The following is a 16,687-nucleotide window of genomic DNA, read 5'->3' on the forward strand; positions in this document are numbered from 1 at the left end:
GGCTTAAGTGCAGATAAGTGAGGTTCAGACTGGGGATCAAATTTGATTCTGAGAGGTGCAGCATTAATAGCCACTGTCCCTGGAAGGAATCAGAGTAGAAAACCACAAATCTTGTGGGAAATAGCAGAGATATAGAATCTGGGGGAGGGAGTGAACAGTCAGTGAGGCTAGAGAAAACTCAGAAGTAGAGAGTGTAGATGTGCATTCCACATAAAGCAAGATCCTAGAAGACAACAAGTAAGGACTGGAGAGTTAGTACAGCAGGTAAGGTGCTTGCTTCACACTTGGCAGACCCGGGTTCAATCCCTGGAACCCTAAATGGATGCCTGAGCTCGCCAAGAGTGATTCATGAACACAAAGCAAGCAGTAAACCCTGAGCACTGTGGGTGTGGGTCATGAACAAAATTTTTTTTAATAAGAAGAAAGCAAGTAAGATCCCATGGGTATGGCAAATTTGAGTAAGGACCCAAGTCCTAGGAGTCAGTTATGGTGCCTTCAGTTTAGAGGAAAGGAAGGGAAATAAAAATCTAGTACAAAAATTAGGACATACCAGTAAGGAGCTGAGAATCGAATAAAAAGAGTATAGAATAAGAAATAACACCAGGGGTAATCTAAGCACATTTTTGTAAAGCCTGATCCAGTGTTATTCTCAGTGTTAGCACTTTCCTGTTCAGTTGTTAGCCCAAGGAATAGAAGGTGGTATTGAGCAGGTAAATGACATTCACGTGGCCCCAGTGATGGTTAGAACTCAAGTTGGCCTGGAAACAAAACTCACCTTTACCCCACTGTACTCACCCATGAGACTCAAGAGAGAAAAATACACAGTAGCCACTGATGATGAGTCATCTGTTGTTTTTAACTAAAAGTTTCTTTTTGTTTTGTTTTTTGAGGGCCACACTTAGTGGTACTTAGGGATTACTCCTGACTAGATGCTGAAAAGTTACTCTTGACTAGGTACTGGTGGGGCTCAAGGAACCATATGTGATGTCAGACATCAAACCAGGGCTCCTGTGCAAGGCAAATGCCTTATCTTTGTACTACCTCTTTGTTCCATAAACTGGAATCTTCTTGAGAGCAGAAATAGTGTCTTATTTGCCAATGAATCTATAAATTCTAGCAGTAATCTATAAAGTACACACTCAAGGGATATTTGTGTTTTATTTTTATATTTATTATTTTTAAATGTATCACAGTGAGGTACAGTTACAGACTTACAAACTTTCATGCTTACATTTCAGTCATATAATGATCGAGTACCATCTCTCCACCAGTGCCCATTCTCCACCACCAATGATCCCAGTATTCCTCCCACCAGCCCCCATCTCCATCCCCACCCCCATCTCTGTGACAGGCACATTCCCTTTTGCTCTCTCTTTCCTTTGGGGTGTTGTGGTTTGCAATACAGGTATTAAGTGGCCATCATGTTCTGTCTATAGGGTCTATAGTCTACCGTCAGCCTGCATCTCCCATCCCAAGCGGGCTCTCCAAGCATCCTTTACTTGGTGGTCCCTTTTCCATCTGAGCTGCCTTTTCCCCCAGCATGTGAGGCCGGCTTCCAAGCTGTGGAGCAATCCTCCTGGTCCTTATCTCTACTATCTCAAGGGATATTTATTGAATACATAAAGGATGCAATAATAGATGAACAAATGGAAATATAATCTCCTTTGGGTGGGAATATTTCCTAGGGCTTTTATAGAGTTTCAGTGAAATAGTCTTGTCCTAAAACATCGACACATTTTATTTTGTTTTCATTTTGAGATGTTCAAGCAAGCTAATGATAAAAATACTGTTTCTTTATACTGAAAGGAAGTAATCTCAACATTAGACATTGTAAGTTCTCTGTGTGGCCTGTGATGCTGACATCTGATTAGTATCTCTGCAATGTGGATTTGGTAATCAATGTTCCTCTCTAAAAGGAAGAGAAATTGGATACAATGAGAACACCTAACTTCTGGTTTTTCAGGTTTGAGATTCATTCTAAAATTTGAAATCTTCTCATGGTCTGATATCCTCTGTGACAGAAAAAGAAAACCAATGACTCAGAAAAGTTTCTGGCTTATGGATGTACTTTGTTCATCCTTCATATTCTATTTCTTATAAATTAGCTTTCAGGAGGCCATGATTGTGCTCATTATATTCTTTAGTTTCACGAAATAGTCTCGCCGTTGACTTGTCTACTGGTTCAGTGTGATTCTGACAAGTAGCCACACTTTTGTCTTCTCTTGAAAAATCAAAGAACTTCCCAACAGGTCTGTTTCACTGTATGACAAGCACCAATGGTGATTCAGATTGCTGCAGCTGTTCAAACCAGCTTCTGCCCTTTCCTGCCCCACAGGCTCCATGTTAGACAATGTGCATCATTGCACTGGACGTGTTCATCTTCTAACAGAGTGGAGAACCTTTTATTGTGTCCACTCCATCACTTCCTTTATCTGCCTGGTGAGCCTCAGCATTTGATTTGGAGAACCCTGCTCTGCTGGGCACTCCAGGCATATTGAGGAACCGTTAACATTGAACCCATATTTTATGTATATATAGCATTGCACAAATTGTTTTTTACACGTATTTTTTTTATTCCTATAAAATTCTGTGAAGTCAGGTGGAGCTATTATCTTCATTTTCGGTGCAGTTGGGAGCTTCACACTCTGGATGAGTCTCACTTCCTTCACTCATCATCTGACAGCACCCCCCTCCCTGTGGGGTTGAAGGGCGGGAAGAAGGGCTGACACTCTCTGGCCTTGGCCTGACTATGGTCTATGTCATTGCCTCCGTGCCGGTGCCAGCAGACACCGCGCTTTTTTGGCACTGAGAGAGCTACACTAAAGAGGGAGGACAGGAGGTACTGGGGTCACTGTGACTCGGAGTGGAGGCTATTATTAATGATTTTTGTGTGGGTTTTGTGTGGGTGCAGTGGGATTAGCCAGTGCTGTTCAAGGGCCCTGTAAGGTGAAACACATATAAAGGACCCAAGCTCAAGCCTGGTAGTTCTTGGGCACTGGAGATGGAAAAGCTGTGCCTGTGGGTCGGTGAGTGTGATTGCCACAATTTTTCTCAGACCAGAAGGTTCCAGGCTTCCTGAGTTAGTTGTCTCTCCAGTGCTGAGAAGCAGCCTGGGGCCCAAGGGTCTGGATTAAGGGAGAGATGAGATGGGGCTAGAGGAGATAGAGAAGAACTGGGGAGGGGAAATTAGAGGAACTGGTCTTAGATCACATGAAACATTTTTAATGTGTTTTGAATTCTGCCTCAGGCCCATAAAATCTGTCTCTGCTACAGGGTCAGAATATCAAAACTTCAACACATCCAGCTGAGTTTCAGAAACCATGAGCCTTGAATGCTTGTGGCCACTTCTCAAAGTCATCCTTGCTCTGTGCAAAGCATGGCTATTTACAGGGGTTCCATATGGGTAAGCGTGAAAGGATTCTGGAAGGCTGTGGGCTCAACTGGGTTCAACTGAGAGCAGAGGGGAGGGGTGAATGAAGGGTGGGTGTGCTCCCTTTGTGTAGGTGCGTGTGACAAGAGCATGCCTCAAGCAGCTGCTCTCTCCCTGGAGTGGAATCGTGTCTCAGCTACTCCTGTTTCCTGCAGGGCTGCTGCTCCTGCTGAAACACCACGATGGTAAGGACCGTGCCCCTGCCCTTGATCTCGGGAGACGTGATCTTCCTGGATTTCCCCTAGAGGATTTCCACCACCTGCCTACTGTTTGTGGCACACTGTGTGTCACGGTCTATTCTGGCCAGGAAATCATAACACACCTCCTCCCATTGCCCTAGACATCAGCAGTGAGGGAGGAAGCAGCCCTCAGTGGAGTTGAGTATGCATGTGTTTGTTGTGTGCATATGTGCATGTTGTGTGTATATATGTGTATATTGTGTCTGTATGCTGTGTGTGAGTGGGTGTTTTTGCGTGGATATGTATGTGTGTATGTTGTCTGTGTATGTGTGTGGAGGGTGTGTGCATATGTGTCTTGTGTGTATGTTGTGTGTGTGTGGCTGTTACAGACCTGTTCACAGTACACCGTGGAAGCTAAGTTCTCTTCTCCCTTGTCTTTTTCCACTAACGTGAGATCTTTCTGTCAGGGGCAGCCCACAAACTGGTGTGCTATTTCACCAGCTGGGCCCAGAGTCGGCCTAGTCCAGCCTCAGTCTCACCCAGAGACCTGGACCCCTTTCTCTGCACTCACCTGATATTAGCTTTCGCCTCCATGGACCACAATCAGATTGTTGCTAAGAATCCCCAGGATGAAAAAATTCTCTACCCGGAGTTCAACAAGCTCAAGGAGAGGTGTGTTCCTACTGGAGTGAGGGCTGAAATTTCCAGTTTTATAGATGTGAGAATTAAGCATGCCTGCTCCCTGCCCTCCCCACCCCGCTTCCTGATTTACTACCAACTTTCCTTGGATTCTCCTGGCCCCTTAAATGGGGCTCTGGAGAATCCCTGACAAGATATCCGTGTTGCATATCTTTTTTTTTCTTTTTGTGTCACACTCGGCGATGCTCAGGGGTTACTCCTGGCTCTGCACTCAGGAATTACTCCTGGGGGTTGTTGGGGGACCATATGGGATGCTGGGAATCAAACCTAAGTCAGCTGTGTGCAAGGCAAATGTCCTACCTGTTGTGCTATCGCTCCAGCCCCCATGTTGCATATCTTCTTGAGCTCTGTCTTCTTCCTGGCCTTGTGCTGCTGTGGCCTCTGCTTTCAGCATCCTCTCTCTTCCCTTCCTGGCCCCTCAACTCACCCTTTTAGGCTGGTGGTGAGAATTTCACAGACTGATGCTGTTGATATGTTTCAAGATTGCATGTTACACATGTATAACAAAAGTCATCAACCTGTATCACCTGTAAAACTCAAGGGAGAGGCTGTGTGTCCACTTTCTGTGTAACCAGAGGCCTGACCAGTGGTTGACACTGAATTGATGTAGGTCCTTGCTGAGGGATTCCCTTGCCGAGAGCAACTGGAGGCTTGTCACTGTGGTGGTGGTTGTAGGGAGCAGGTAAAATCCCCTGTTGCAGGGTCTGAAGTGATATTATGATGGGTAGGGTGTTTGTCTTGCATGTGGCCAACCTGGGTTCAATCCCTGGCACCACACATGGTCCCCCAAGCCTGCCAAGAGTAATCCCTGAGTTCAAAACTAGGAGAAAGCCCTGAACACTGCTGTGTATACCCCCCTCACTCCCCGCCTATAACCTTATCACTGGGAGCTGTTCCGTTCACTCTTTTGTCTCAAGCATCTACAGCCATCAAGAGCACATAGTAATTGCTCAATGAATATGTGTTGATTAAGAAAAATGAGTAAAGAGAAATATTTTTAGATTACACGTTCCTTTATATGGGAACATCCTGGGGGCATGGGGGATGGGATGGACTTTGGATAGTCTGGGGCTCTGAAGCAATGGTGACCATGGGGATAGTTTTCTCCTTTCCTTTCTTTCCCTCACTTTCCCTCTCTTTCTCTTCCCTCTCCCCTTTCTCCCATCTCCTTTCCTCTTTGTTCCGCCACCTGTCCCCACGTATTTGGCTTCCTCCACCTCATTCCTCCGCCTCCCCATGGTGCCCAAATTAATTAAGCAAAAGGGTGGTTTTTGTGATCTCCACTGGACCGAGGACGACACTCCCTGACCTTCTCTTCCGCACTGTAGAAACAGGGAACTAAGAACGCTGCTGTCCATCGGGGGCTGGAACTTTGGCACAGCCAGGTGAGACTTGCTGTTCATCATCTTCTCTCAGGGCTGGTGGTAAGTGCAGGTGGTGGTGGGGTGGAGGGCGGTGAGGACAGTGGAGAAGCCTGTGTGGCCACGCGGACAGCAGAACTCTTGCAGACAGGTCCCTGGGGCCTGGGTTCTTGTCTCTGCTACCTCCCAAGCCAGAGTGGGAAAAGAGGAGGAAGAGAGGAAGAAGCAGCCTGGGGTGAGGAAAAGTGGTTCTTTCTCAGAGAGTAGAGGGGATTTGCTCAGGACGAGAGGGCTGACCCAAGCTGGGGCTGTTTGCTTTCCAAATGCAGGTGGGTGTGGAAGCAGGCACGGCAGCAGCCTCAAAGGGCTGTGGGGAAGGCGGGGTCGTGGGCACGAGGCTGAGGCTTTGGGCCCACGCTCCAGGCCCCGGAGTATGCAGAGCAGGATTCTGGTGGACATGAGATTCAGCAGAGTAGTGCTGAGGGCGCAGCCTGCCTTTATGTTCTCTGCAAAACATCTCCCCAGGGGCATAGGTCACACCTGCCTAGATTTGGGGTGTTAGATGAGAAGGAGCCCCAGGCTCCTCCTCTCTCGGTGCAACTTTCTGAACACTCGCTGGATGAGGCACCACACATCACCTCTTGAATACTCACTCAGAAGGAGCTGACAAAGCAGCTGTTTGGATTCCAGATTGGTAGAAAGAAGAGAGGGAGAGGGAGGTAGTGTGTGTGTGTGTGTGTGTGTGTGTGTGTTAATGATTTGGCCACAACTGGCAGTGTTCAGGGGCTAATCCTATCTCAGTGCTCGGGAGTGACTCCTGGCAGCGCTTGGGGGACTGTAGGTAGTGGAGGGGATTGAATAGAATTGAATCTGGGGATGTGAGGCAAGTGTCTTCACCCCTTTACTATCTCTCTGGTGCCAAGAGTGAGAGGTATTAAGCAGCATCAGAGGTGACAAACATCATGGAAGTCAGATATCCTAATTGTGAATGAATCTGGTCAGTTTTTTAATAGTGACACATAGACTAGCGCAGAATTGTTCACAGTTCAATATCAGCAAGTTAAAACTTTCCCAGTAATGTCTTCACTATGGAAGAGAAAATCAATAAAACAAACAAACAAACAAACAAACCAGCAACAAGAACAAAACCCACCCTAACATAGAGCCAAGGCAGAAAGACAGATGGTAGCACCCCTTCTCAGAGTCCACATCCCTTGTACCAAGTTAAGTAACTCAGGCCAGGCCCCAATTGGCTTAAAGATCTATGCTGACTCTTGGTTCATTCTGGACCTCCCCCCGCCATTCCAAGCCCCCAGCTTAGTCCAGTGAAGAAAGAATGCCAATGCCAGGTGGGATATAATAACTGGACAAGAAATAGCAGAGAGGGGCCGGGGATATGGCTCACTGGTTGGTACCAGGCTTCGCACGTATGAGACTCTGGGTTGAATCTCTGGTAACTCAAAAGGGAAAAGGAAAAGGAAGAGAAGACAGAAGAAAAGAATAGCAGGGAGAGGCAGCTAGAGGCAGAGAGTGTGGCCAGAGGGCAGCCATGTTTGGGGTGGTCAGAGCTGTACTGAGCCCCGGGCTTTGCATAGCCCCCTGTGTTTGCTGCTGCCCGCTCTGTCTCAGCCCCCTGTTCTTGTTCTTCCTGCTCCCAACCCCCCATTCCAGGGTGCTGGCAGGAGGTCTTTGAGTTCTCTGTGGGTCTGCAGGCATCTCTCCTGTCTCACGCTCTCCCTGCAGGTTCACCACCATGCTGTCCACAGTGGCCAGCCGGAAAGCGTTCGTTGACTCAGCGATCTTCTTCCTGAGGACACATGGCTTTGATGGCCTGGACCTCTTCTTCTTGTACCCTGGGCTCAGAGGCAGCCCTGTACAAGATCGCTGGACCTTCACTCTCTTAATTGAAGTAATGTGGGCCCTCAGTTCTGGCATGCAAGGAAGGAATATGTAGATCCATGCTGGGCTTGGGACACAGAAGCACCAGAGGCATGGACAGAGGCAGTGGCAGAAGGTCCTTTGACTGCTGTCACCTTAGAGGTGCTGCGCAAGAGTCCTGTGCTTGTTCCCCCATCAGCATCTGGCTCTCCAGCCTTTGCCTGCTTCTCCAAGCAGCTCCAGAGCTCCCCCAGTAGGGGAGGCAGTTTCCATCCTCAGCTGTTAAATCACTGACCACAGAGGCTCCTGGCCCTGACTTCAACTCACCAGGGTGTCCCCAGAGCTTGTCCTATCCCCAGACTCACCTGGTTCTCCTGTCTGTCCTTCTTCCCAGGAGCTGCTGGTCGCCTTCCAGAAGGAGGCGCTGCTCACCACACGGCCAAGGCTGCTGCTCTCTGCTGCAGTGTCTGGGAACCTACACATCATCCAGACTTCTTACGATGTACCTCAGCTTGGAGGGTGAGTGTGTGCGTGCATGCAGGGCAGGTTTCTCCCAGATCTCAGATCCCGGTGCTGGCCCTAAACGCTCCACAGACCCACCTGCCCCATGCGTATGCATTTTAGGGATAGGGGCAAGAAGGAGTGATTGCTGCCTGGGGTAGGGCACAAAATTTGTAAGCAAGAGATCCAGGTTCCAACAAGCATGGGCAGGAGTGAGCCCCTGTGTACCCCTGGGTATGGCTTCAAACCTCACAAAAAAAAGAACTAATTCCATTATTTCAAGCTTTCTTTCTTTCTTTCTTTCTTTCTTTCTTTCTTTCTTTCTTTCTTTCTTTCTTTCTTTCTTTCTTTCTTTCTTTCTTTCTTTCTTTCTTTCTTTCTTTCTTTCTTTCTTTCTTTCTTTCTTTCTCTCTCTCTCTCTCTCTCTCTCTTTCTTTCTTTCTTTCTTTCTTTCTTTCTTTCTTTCTTTCTTTCTTTCCTTTCTCTCTGTCCCCTTCCTTCCTTTCCTCTCTCTCCCCCTTCCTTCCTTCCTTCCTTCCTTCCTTCCTTCCTTCCTTCCTTCCTTCCTTCCTTCCTTCCTTCCTTCCTTCCTTCCTTCCTTCTTTCTTTCTTTCTTTCTTTCTTTCTTTCTTTCTTTCTTTCTTTCTTTCTTTCTTTCTTTCTTTCTTTCCTTTCTCTCTCCCCCCTTCCTTCCTTCCTTCCTTCCTTTCCTTTCTCTCTCCCTCCCTTCCTTCCTTCCTTCCTTCCTTCCTTCCTTCCTTCCTTCCTTCCTTCCTTCCTTCCTTCCTTCCTTCCTTCCTTCCTTCCTTCCTTCCTTCCTTCCTTCCTTCCTTCCTTCCTTCCTTTGTTCTCTCTTTATTTCTTTGAAAATAGGGAGGGATGCAATCTAAGACACTGTTAATCTGGAATCGCTCTGGATCTGGCCACCACCAGCCAAAAACATACCCTGTGAGGCAGCAAGCCAGCCTCAGAGAGGTGATGCATCACATACAACAGCCACAGAAATAAAGAGTTAGTACAGGGCATAAGGTGCTTGCCTTGTACCCCACAGACCCACACTTCAGAGTTGGGCACTATATGCGGTCCCCTGAGAATCACTAGGAACGACCTCTGAGCACAGAGTCAGGAATAAGCCCTAAGCATCCCCAGATGTGGCCTCCAACCAAAACTTAAATGGATTGATCAGCCAACCCATTTCCAGAACACAGATTTCCATGTTAAAGTTTCAAAGTCAAAGAATGTCTGGAACTGCATTAATTTTCTAGACCTCAGGAACCAGGTATTTCTAGAAGAGAAAACCAAGCAAACCAAGATGTAGAACAGAGGGGATGATGGGATCTGTGTCTGATTGAGTCTGACAGAGGTTTCCATGTTGGAGGAGGGGCAGACACTCTGTGGCTGAGCTGGCTAATGTTGGCCACAAGGACAGAGTCCTTCTGTCAATGTCCTTAGGGCATTGACTAGCTTAACATTAAATTAGGTAGTCCTTGTAAATAACCATTCACTGCTGGAACCCAATAAAGTGCTCCATATCCTTCCTCACTAGGGAAGATTTCTGGAAGAGATGAGAACCACTGGTCTTTGAATGGTTATAAAGTGACTCACTTTTTTGGGGGGGGCAGGGACTACTATTTATTAAATATTTGAAAACTGCATCACCACAATTACAAAGTTATTTATCATTGAACTTCAGGCATAAACTGTCCCAACACCAATCCCTTTAGCAGTGTCCACTTCCCTCTACAAATGCCCCCACTCCTTCTTCCACTGCCCAGGAGGCACTTGCCTCTTTGTGAGGTACTTTTATCTTTTTTTTTTTCATTTAGGCACTGTGGTTTGTAATACTGCTACTGATAGAGATCCTAAATATCACTTTACTTTTTTCAGCTCCCAGCCCTCATCTGGGTGGAGGTGGGGGGAGGGAGGTAAAGAGGTAGGTCAGTGACTTGCTTTTAGGCCTGATGGTGCTCAAGGCTTATTCCTAGCTCTCCATTCAGGTCACTCATGGCAAGCTTAGGAGACCTTATGGAGTGCTGGGGATCGAACTCGGGTCAGCTGCATGCAAGACAAGCATCCTGCCCACTGTACTATTGCTCTGGCCCCTACTGCTTTATTCTCAACAGATTTTTGCAGGCCTTTGCTAGGTTGACCCTCAGCCCTGAAGACCTTGGCTTCAGGTCCTCCTAAAGCAAGCAGTAGCTGAATGCTCCATGAATCTTGGAGAGCAAAGTCCCCTAAACAGCTGTCCCTAACCAGCAGTTTGTCCAGGGGTGGTGCAGCCTTGGCATCCCCGGTGTCTGGAAGGCAGGCAGGCCTGGCGGTGGGGGGATCATCAGTAATTTGCACCTTTCTTCTCTACTATCTCTGGGACCCCTGACAGACTCCTGGATTTCATCAACATCTTGTCTTATGATTTCCATGGAAGCTGGGAAAAGTTCACAGGACACAACAGCCCCCTGTTTTCTCTGCCTGAAGACTTCAAATCTTCGGTAAGGAAAGGCAAGTGCTTGGACAGGTGGAGCAGACATTGTTCCCCAGGTCCCGACATGTTGGCTGTGCTAATGAGGGTTTGTGTTTCCCACCTGCAGGCATACGCCATGACTTACTGGCAAAAGCTTGGGGTACCTCCAGAGAAGCTCATCATGGGAGTCCCCACCTATGGACGGACTTTTCAGCTCCTCAGAGCCTCAAAGAATGGGTTGCAGGCCCAAAGTGTGGGACCCGCACCTGCAGGGAAGTACACCAAGCAAGCTGGCTTCTTGGCTTATTATGAGGTGATGGCCTAAGAGGCCTCTGTCTCCCCATCATGGCTCCCTGACCCCAGCAGCACCAAGAAAGAGGATAAGGGACAAAGACAAGGATGGAAAGTGGACAGAGAGTTTATTGGGGTGGAGAAAGGGCACTTTCTGGTGTATTGTCTTTTCTTTAGGGGAAGTTCTGGGAGTCCCTTGTGTAGGATATGGGTTGGGTTGTGCTGGATAATTGATAAGTAACCCTTCAAAAAGCTACACATATTCTACAAGTCAGTCAACCCAAGCAAGGGGCAGTGGATACAAAGGCATAAGGTGTGTGGAGATGCCAATGGGCACGGTGTCTTCTTCTGTAACTGGCAACTCTTCCATGGCTGCTGTGTGCTGTAACACAATGAAGCATGGCTATGAATGACGGCATAGTTGAATTATGCAGTGGTTTTCGGTGCAAGAGCACACCCAGCAGTGCTTGGGGCTTACTGTTGGCTCTGCACTCAGGAATCACATTCCTGGCAGGCTTAGGGAATCATATGGGGTTCTGGGGACTGAACCCAAGTCTGCCACATCCAAGGCAAACACCCTAACCACTGTATTGTAGCTTTGGTCCCAAGTTAATGTCCTTATTTTTTTTTTTTTTGCCATACCCAGTGGTGTTCAGTGCTTACTCCTGACACTATACTGAGTTCTGGGGACCTGATGGGGTGCCAGGGGTTGTACAACGATTGGGCACATGCAAGGCAAAATGCCTTATTCACTGTATCATTGCTCTGGCCCATAAAATTTGTTTTAAAAATATTTTTTGTTGCTGGGGATGGAACCCAGAACCTTTCGTATGCAAACTACTAGTGCCACCACAGAGTTAAATCCTTGGCAGGAAATGGTGTTATTTAAATATATTCTAGGTTAAAGAGGTTTTGATAGAAACTGTCCAAAAACCTAACAGCTATCAACCTTACAACCTAGCTTGATGGCTTCTACTTCTTAGCAGCTTGTGGCATCTCACCCAATGCTAGGGACCCCAACAATGCTCAGTTGATTCTAATAGTCCAGGTCTCCCTGCCTTTGAGATCTTGACATTTATTAGCAGTTCAAAGCTCATTTGTCTGTGCTTAATTCCTGGCACCACCACAAACAAGCAAACAATGACAACAGCAGAAGCTTGTCTGATTGCTACCTAAATTGGGTAATTGAGGTTGGTGTCTAATGAACAGAAGATACATTTATGAAAACTGTAAGCAAAACAAAGTAAACCTGTTCTGGTCAATTGTTAGGCATGTTACTGTAAGCACTGGGTATTATTATTATCTACTAGGTCCTGATTTGTTTTTTAAAGATGCCTGAAACCTGCTCCTCATGGACCTCCTCCTCCTGTTCTGGTCATTCACAGAAGGGATGTGTGCTAGGAGTCATTCAGAAGGGAAAGGAGGTCTTTTTTTTTGAGTGGCCTTCTAACTTGTTCTTGGTGCTACCCTACACTTCTGGTGAGGGACATATTTTATTTCCAGGCAAGGAGTTGGGTGCTTTTCAGTAACCTGCCCTTCAGTAACCTGCTGGCCTTCCTGTCAGATTTGTTCTTTTGTCCAGAAAGCAAAGAAGCGCTGGATCCATGATCAGTATGTGCCATATGCTTATGAGGAGCGGAACTGGGTTGGCTACGATGATGCCATCAGCTTCAGTTACAAGGTCAGGCCCTGGCCCTTTTTTACTCTACACCACAGTTTCCTTGTGGCTTCTAGCTCAGTGTTTTCTGACCCTGTCTATGCTCCTGAATCCCCTAAAAGACGTGGTAAATGAATATATTCTTGTTTTGGGCACCTAAATATTCAGTAGATCTTGGAAAGACTTTTGGAAACTGCTTTGGTACCATTTCATGTGATCCTGCTATAATAGTTGTGGCATTGTTTTTGTCCCAAGGGCCATGGACGTGCAAGCATGTTTTTAAGTTAAAATTGCATGCTCATTTAACAAAGCCTCATCCCTCCCTGCTAATCACCGTCTACACTCCATCACTATGACTTTGAAGACTCCAAGTACCTCATGTGTGTGGAATCAGACAAAATGTGTACTTTAGGGTTGATTATATTCCACTTAGCCTAGTGTCCTAAATGCTATTCATGTTGTAGCATGTAAGTGTGGGAGAATTCTTTTGACCCTTAAAATGTTGAAAATGTTATATTAACTTTTTCATAGATGAAGCAATAAGACACAGAAGGTTTATATAATTTTTGCAAGATCTCATGGCTCCTGAGGGGTTCAGAGGCTAGTTCATATGTGGGCCGTATTCTTAACCTGAGGGTTTATCTTCTGCATTTCACTTACCTTTGTGCTTACTCTGGCAGATGGGCAATGCAGTAGGTTGACAGACTGCTATTTTATAGGCATTGTTTATAAGAAGACAGCATTTTGGGGGAGCCATGGTGTGGACCTTAGACCTGGATGATGTTAGGGGCACTTTCTGTGGCACTGGCCCTTTCCCTCTTGTGTATACCTTGCATCGTCTCCTGGTGCAGACTGGTAAGGAGCTATTTATAGTTACTTGGAAGCTGGGATGGGAAGTTGCTTAACAAGGTACTGGGTGGGTCCCTTTTGTTAGATCTAAAGGCTTTGATGAGGTCACATACACTGAGGGAAGAAAATAAGCTTTGCTGTCACTCCAGCCTGCTTTACCCTTTGTTTGAATGTTCTTCCATTAAACCTCCCTGAGATCTGTTTCCTCTGTCTGTAAAATGGGAGTGCCCTTATATTTGCAATACATAATATATGGAGTGAAAACTGCTGTTTCATAGTTCTGACTCAATATATGTGAGCTTTTAACATTTTTTCAGTTTTCTATTCTTGGAATAAGGGCCAAGAAAGGAAAATTTTAAAAATCTGTAATGGGTAGAGATTGTCCTAGCATTAAGAGCTGAAACCTGGCATACTAGGGCAGGAACATAATTAGGGATGGTTCAGAATCATCTTTTTTTTATTTTTTATTTTTTTTTTGAGTCACACCCAGAGATGCACAGGGGTTACTCCTGGCTCTGTACTCAGGAATTACTCCTGGCGGTGCTTGGGGGATCATATAGGATGCTGGGAATCGAACCCGGGTAGGTCACGTGCAAGGCAAACACCCAGCCCACTGTGCTATTGCTCCAGCCCCCAGAATCATCATTTTTTTTAATTAATTTTTAAAATTTAAGCATCATGACTTATGAAGTTTTTTGTAGTTGAGATTTAGGCATATAGTGTTCCAGCTCTAAATCCACCAGCAGTGTCCACTTCCTCCAGAGTCTCCAGGTTCCCTCCTACCTCCGCAGCCTGCCTCCTCGACAGGCTCATTATTAAGTTTGGTTGTTGTGGTTTGAATTTCCTGCTTTTAGTGCAGTTTGGATATATAGATATACCACTCCTCTATACCACTTATGTACCAAGGTCCTTGACCCCTGACCCCAGTGAACTACTATTTGTCTCTTCTCACTTACCCCCCTCAACTTCTTTCCTTCTATGTCATTTTTATGTTCTGGTATCAAGGGTGATCTAGGCATTTCCTTTTACTGTATCGTGTCCCATCACCCAGTTATTCTTTTCTTGTGTGTGGGGGGTAACACCCAATGATGATCAAGGGTTACTCTTGGCTCTCTTACTCCTGGTGATACTTGGGGGATCATATGGGGTGCTGTGGATTGAACCCATGTCAGTCGTGTTCAAAGCAAACACCCTACCCACTGTGTACTATCTCTCTGTCTCCCTCATCCAGTTATTCTACATGCCACAGATAAATGATATCATCCTGTGTGTATCCTTCTTATTCTGTCTTATCTTCTAAATTCCAACCAAGTTGCAATGAGTTTCATAATTTCATCACTCTTTTGCAGCTGTGTATTTAGGATACTAATTTTAAGGGTACAGAAGGGTGATAAAAGCTGGTCAGGGTGGAGATGGAACTCCATTCATTGTTTCCCAGCAAGCTCTCCAGGGCTTTCCCCTTTGTCTTGAGCATTGCTCCTTATGCTTCATATAATGAGGGACTCAGAGGCTTTTGAAAAAAGATTTAACAAGTGAGGAATAAAGCTGTGAGGTCTTGTTGCAAATGCACAGTGAGATGTCCAAGTGAGAGCTTCTGTGCAGAGAAGGTCAAATGCCTCCTTGCACCCTTCCCCCAGAAATGGAGCAAAGGCAAAGATGGCCTGGTGCTAACATGATGAGGTGGGAGATGAGGGTGTCTCTGTGGGGAGGATTTCATCTATATCTTCAAGTGAGGCCATTAGGAAAGGCCCCAATCCTGGATTTGGGGAGCAGGCAATTCTTCATTCCCACAGTGGTGCTAGTCCTACCAGCAGTTAATCAATTGGGAAGGAAAAATGGAGACTTCACCTCTTTCTGATGATTTCCTCTAGAGCTCAGCTCAACTCCGTCACCTAGCTCTTGGCTCTCATCTGCCACGGATCCTTCAGAAACTCTCCCTGCAAGACCCTATGCCACCACTGCTTTGGGGATTTTGCTCCCAGGAAAAACAGTTACTGCCAACATGCCCTACAGAAAGTCTGAGACTATGACGACAATCTCCAGAGATGGGACTGTGACTCCTACAATGGAAGATTACACTGAAACTCCAGAAGGGGAGACTGGGATCCCTGGGGAGAACATGACTCTACAAGATGCCCTGTATTCGCCTTTTGAAGAGATGAATATGTACTTTGGAGATTATGGAGGCCGCGTGTAGGGAAGACAGGTGGATAATGACTCTGCTGAATTGCTTTTGTCTTCAGATGGAAGCAGAAAACAGATTTCTGTCCTTGGCCCTGTCCTGTCACTCTGAGGACACTCTCTTCATGCTTTTGACAACCCTCTGTTCCCGCTCCTTTAGTCAACCCTCCCAAAAAGAACCCAGGAAACTATTGTGAATCCAGATAGAAATGAGTTTGCTCCTTTCTGCTGAATTAAATGGGAAATGCAATCATCCATCTGAGTTTTCTGAAGTTCTTTTCTTGGTATAAACTCTGTTGCCCCACGGTCAGTCTCTCCCCTTAAGATCATTTTCTCCTGGGGTTGTTTTGGAAAGAGGGAGTATGTGTCTCATCCACGCTGGTGTTTCCTAGAGTGGATTATGTTCTTCCCTTCTTCCCTTACTTCCCTGTGAGTCAGAACCAGCTCTCTTATCTAGGCTCTGCCACAGTCCTCAAAGGAGGCTTACAAAAGATATGTGCTTTCACCGGGGTACTAACTGTGAGTTTTCTAAATATACTCTCTATATTAGACTACCCAACTATTATTTTTCCCAAAAGAAGTAATTGAAGGAAAGGCAAAACATATTTTTGTGTCTTACCTTCATTTCTCATAGGTCTATTCCAGAAACACCAATTCTCACATTCTCCTCCAATCAATCTACAAAACGTTTTCCTGGCCACGATCAATCCTCTTATGCTACTATAGTCACAGGTTCAATTCCTACCCCTTTCCCTTGTAAGAGACAATAATACTCAAAGTGAGCTTCATGTTCATCACTAATGGCATCTTTTCTTTAGCAAATGTAGCCTCCAACTCTATAGTTTAAAGTTAAAATGCCCACAGGACCAGCACCTATCATACATGATAAAAACAGGTGAAGGGTATATCCACACAAGTGTAGCCACAGAGCTACAGCTCCCTATAACCACAACATTAATCAAAACTGAGTTCAGTTGCACTGTGACTAACCCCCCAAAACTCAGTGGCCTCTAACATAGTTGTTTATTTTACTCATACTCATAAAGTTTGGCAATTTAGTCTGGACTTAACTAAATAATTCTTATGGCCTTGACTGATCTTGGCTGGGATAACCCAGGCATTGATAATTAACTAGCTAGTGGATTGGTTTAGTGCAGGTGACCTTGGATGGGCTAGCAAGCTGTCACATTGAATTTGGGA

At 46.0% G+C, this 16,687-nt stretch overlaps 1 protein-coding gene across 1 annotated transcript; it reads left to right on the forward strand.

The window, feature by feature from the left end:
• Positions 1 to 3,001: 3,001 nt before the first annotated feature.
• On the forward strand, positions 3,002 to 15,503 carry OVGP1 (oviductal glycoprotein 1). The gene is made up of 11 exons (XM_004620034.2): positions 3,002 to 3,026; positions 3,586 to 3,615; positions 4,077 to 4,281; positions 5,637 to 5,693; positions 7,413 to 7,578; positions 7,942 to 8,066; positions 10,429 to 10,537; positions 10,637 to 10,822; positions 12,365 to 12,481; positions 13,177 to 13,312; positions 15,178 to 15,503. Exons 1-11 carry the CDS (start codon positions 3,002 to 3,004, stop codon positions 15,501 to 15,503), a joined length of 1,482 nt encoding a protein of 493 aa, XP_004620091.2.
• Positions 15,504 to 16,687: the final 1,184 nt, after the last annotated feature.

The sequence above is a fragment of the Sorex araneus genome, chromosome 5, assembly GCF_027595985.1.
Source record: "Sorex araneus isolate mSorAra2 chromosome 5, mSorAra2.pri, whole genome shotgun sequence".
NCBI lineage: Eukaryota > Metazoa > Chordata > Mammalia > Eulipotyphla > Soricidae > Sorex > Sorex araneus.

Excerpts from the sequence above, each read along its gene's own strand:
- OVGP1 (XM_004620034.2), top strand. The coding sequence starts at position 3,002 with ATGGAAAAGCTGTGCCTGTGGGTCG. Across the intron at positions 3,616-4,076 it reads CCTGCTGAAACACCACGATG|GGGCAGCCCACAAACTGGTG; the intron begins GTAAGGACCGTG and ends TCTTTCTGTCAG. Across the intron at positions 8,067-10,428 it reads GATGTACCTCAGCTTGGAGG|ACTCCTGGATTTCATCAACA; the intron begins GTGAGTGTGTGC and ends GACCCCTGACAG.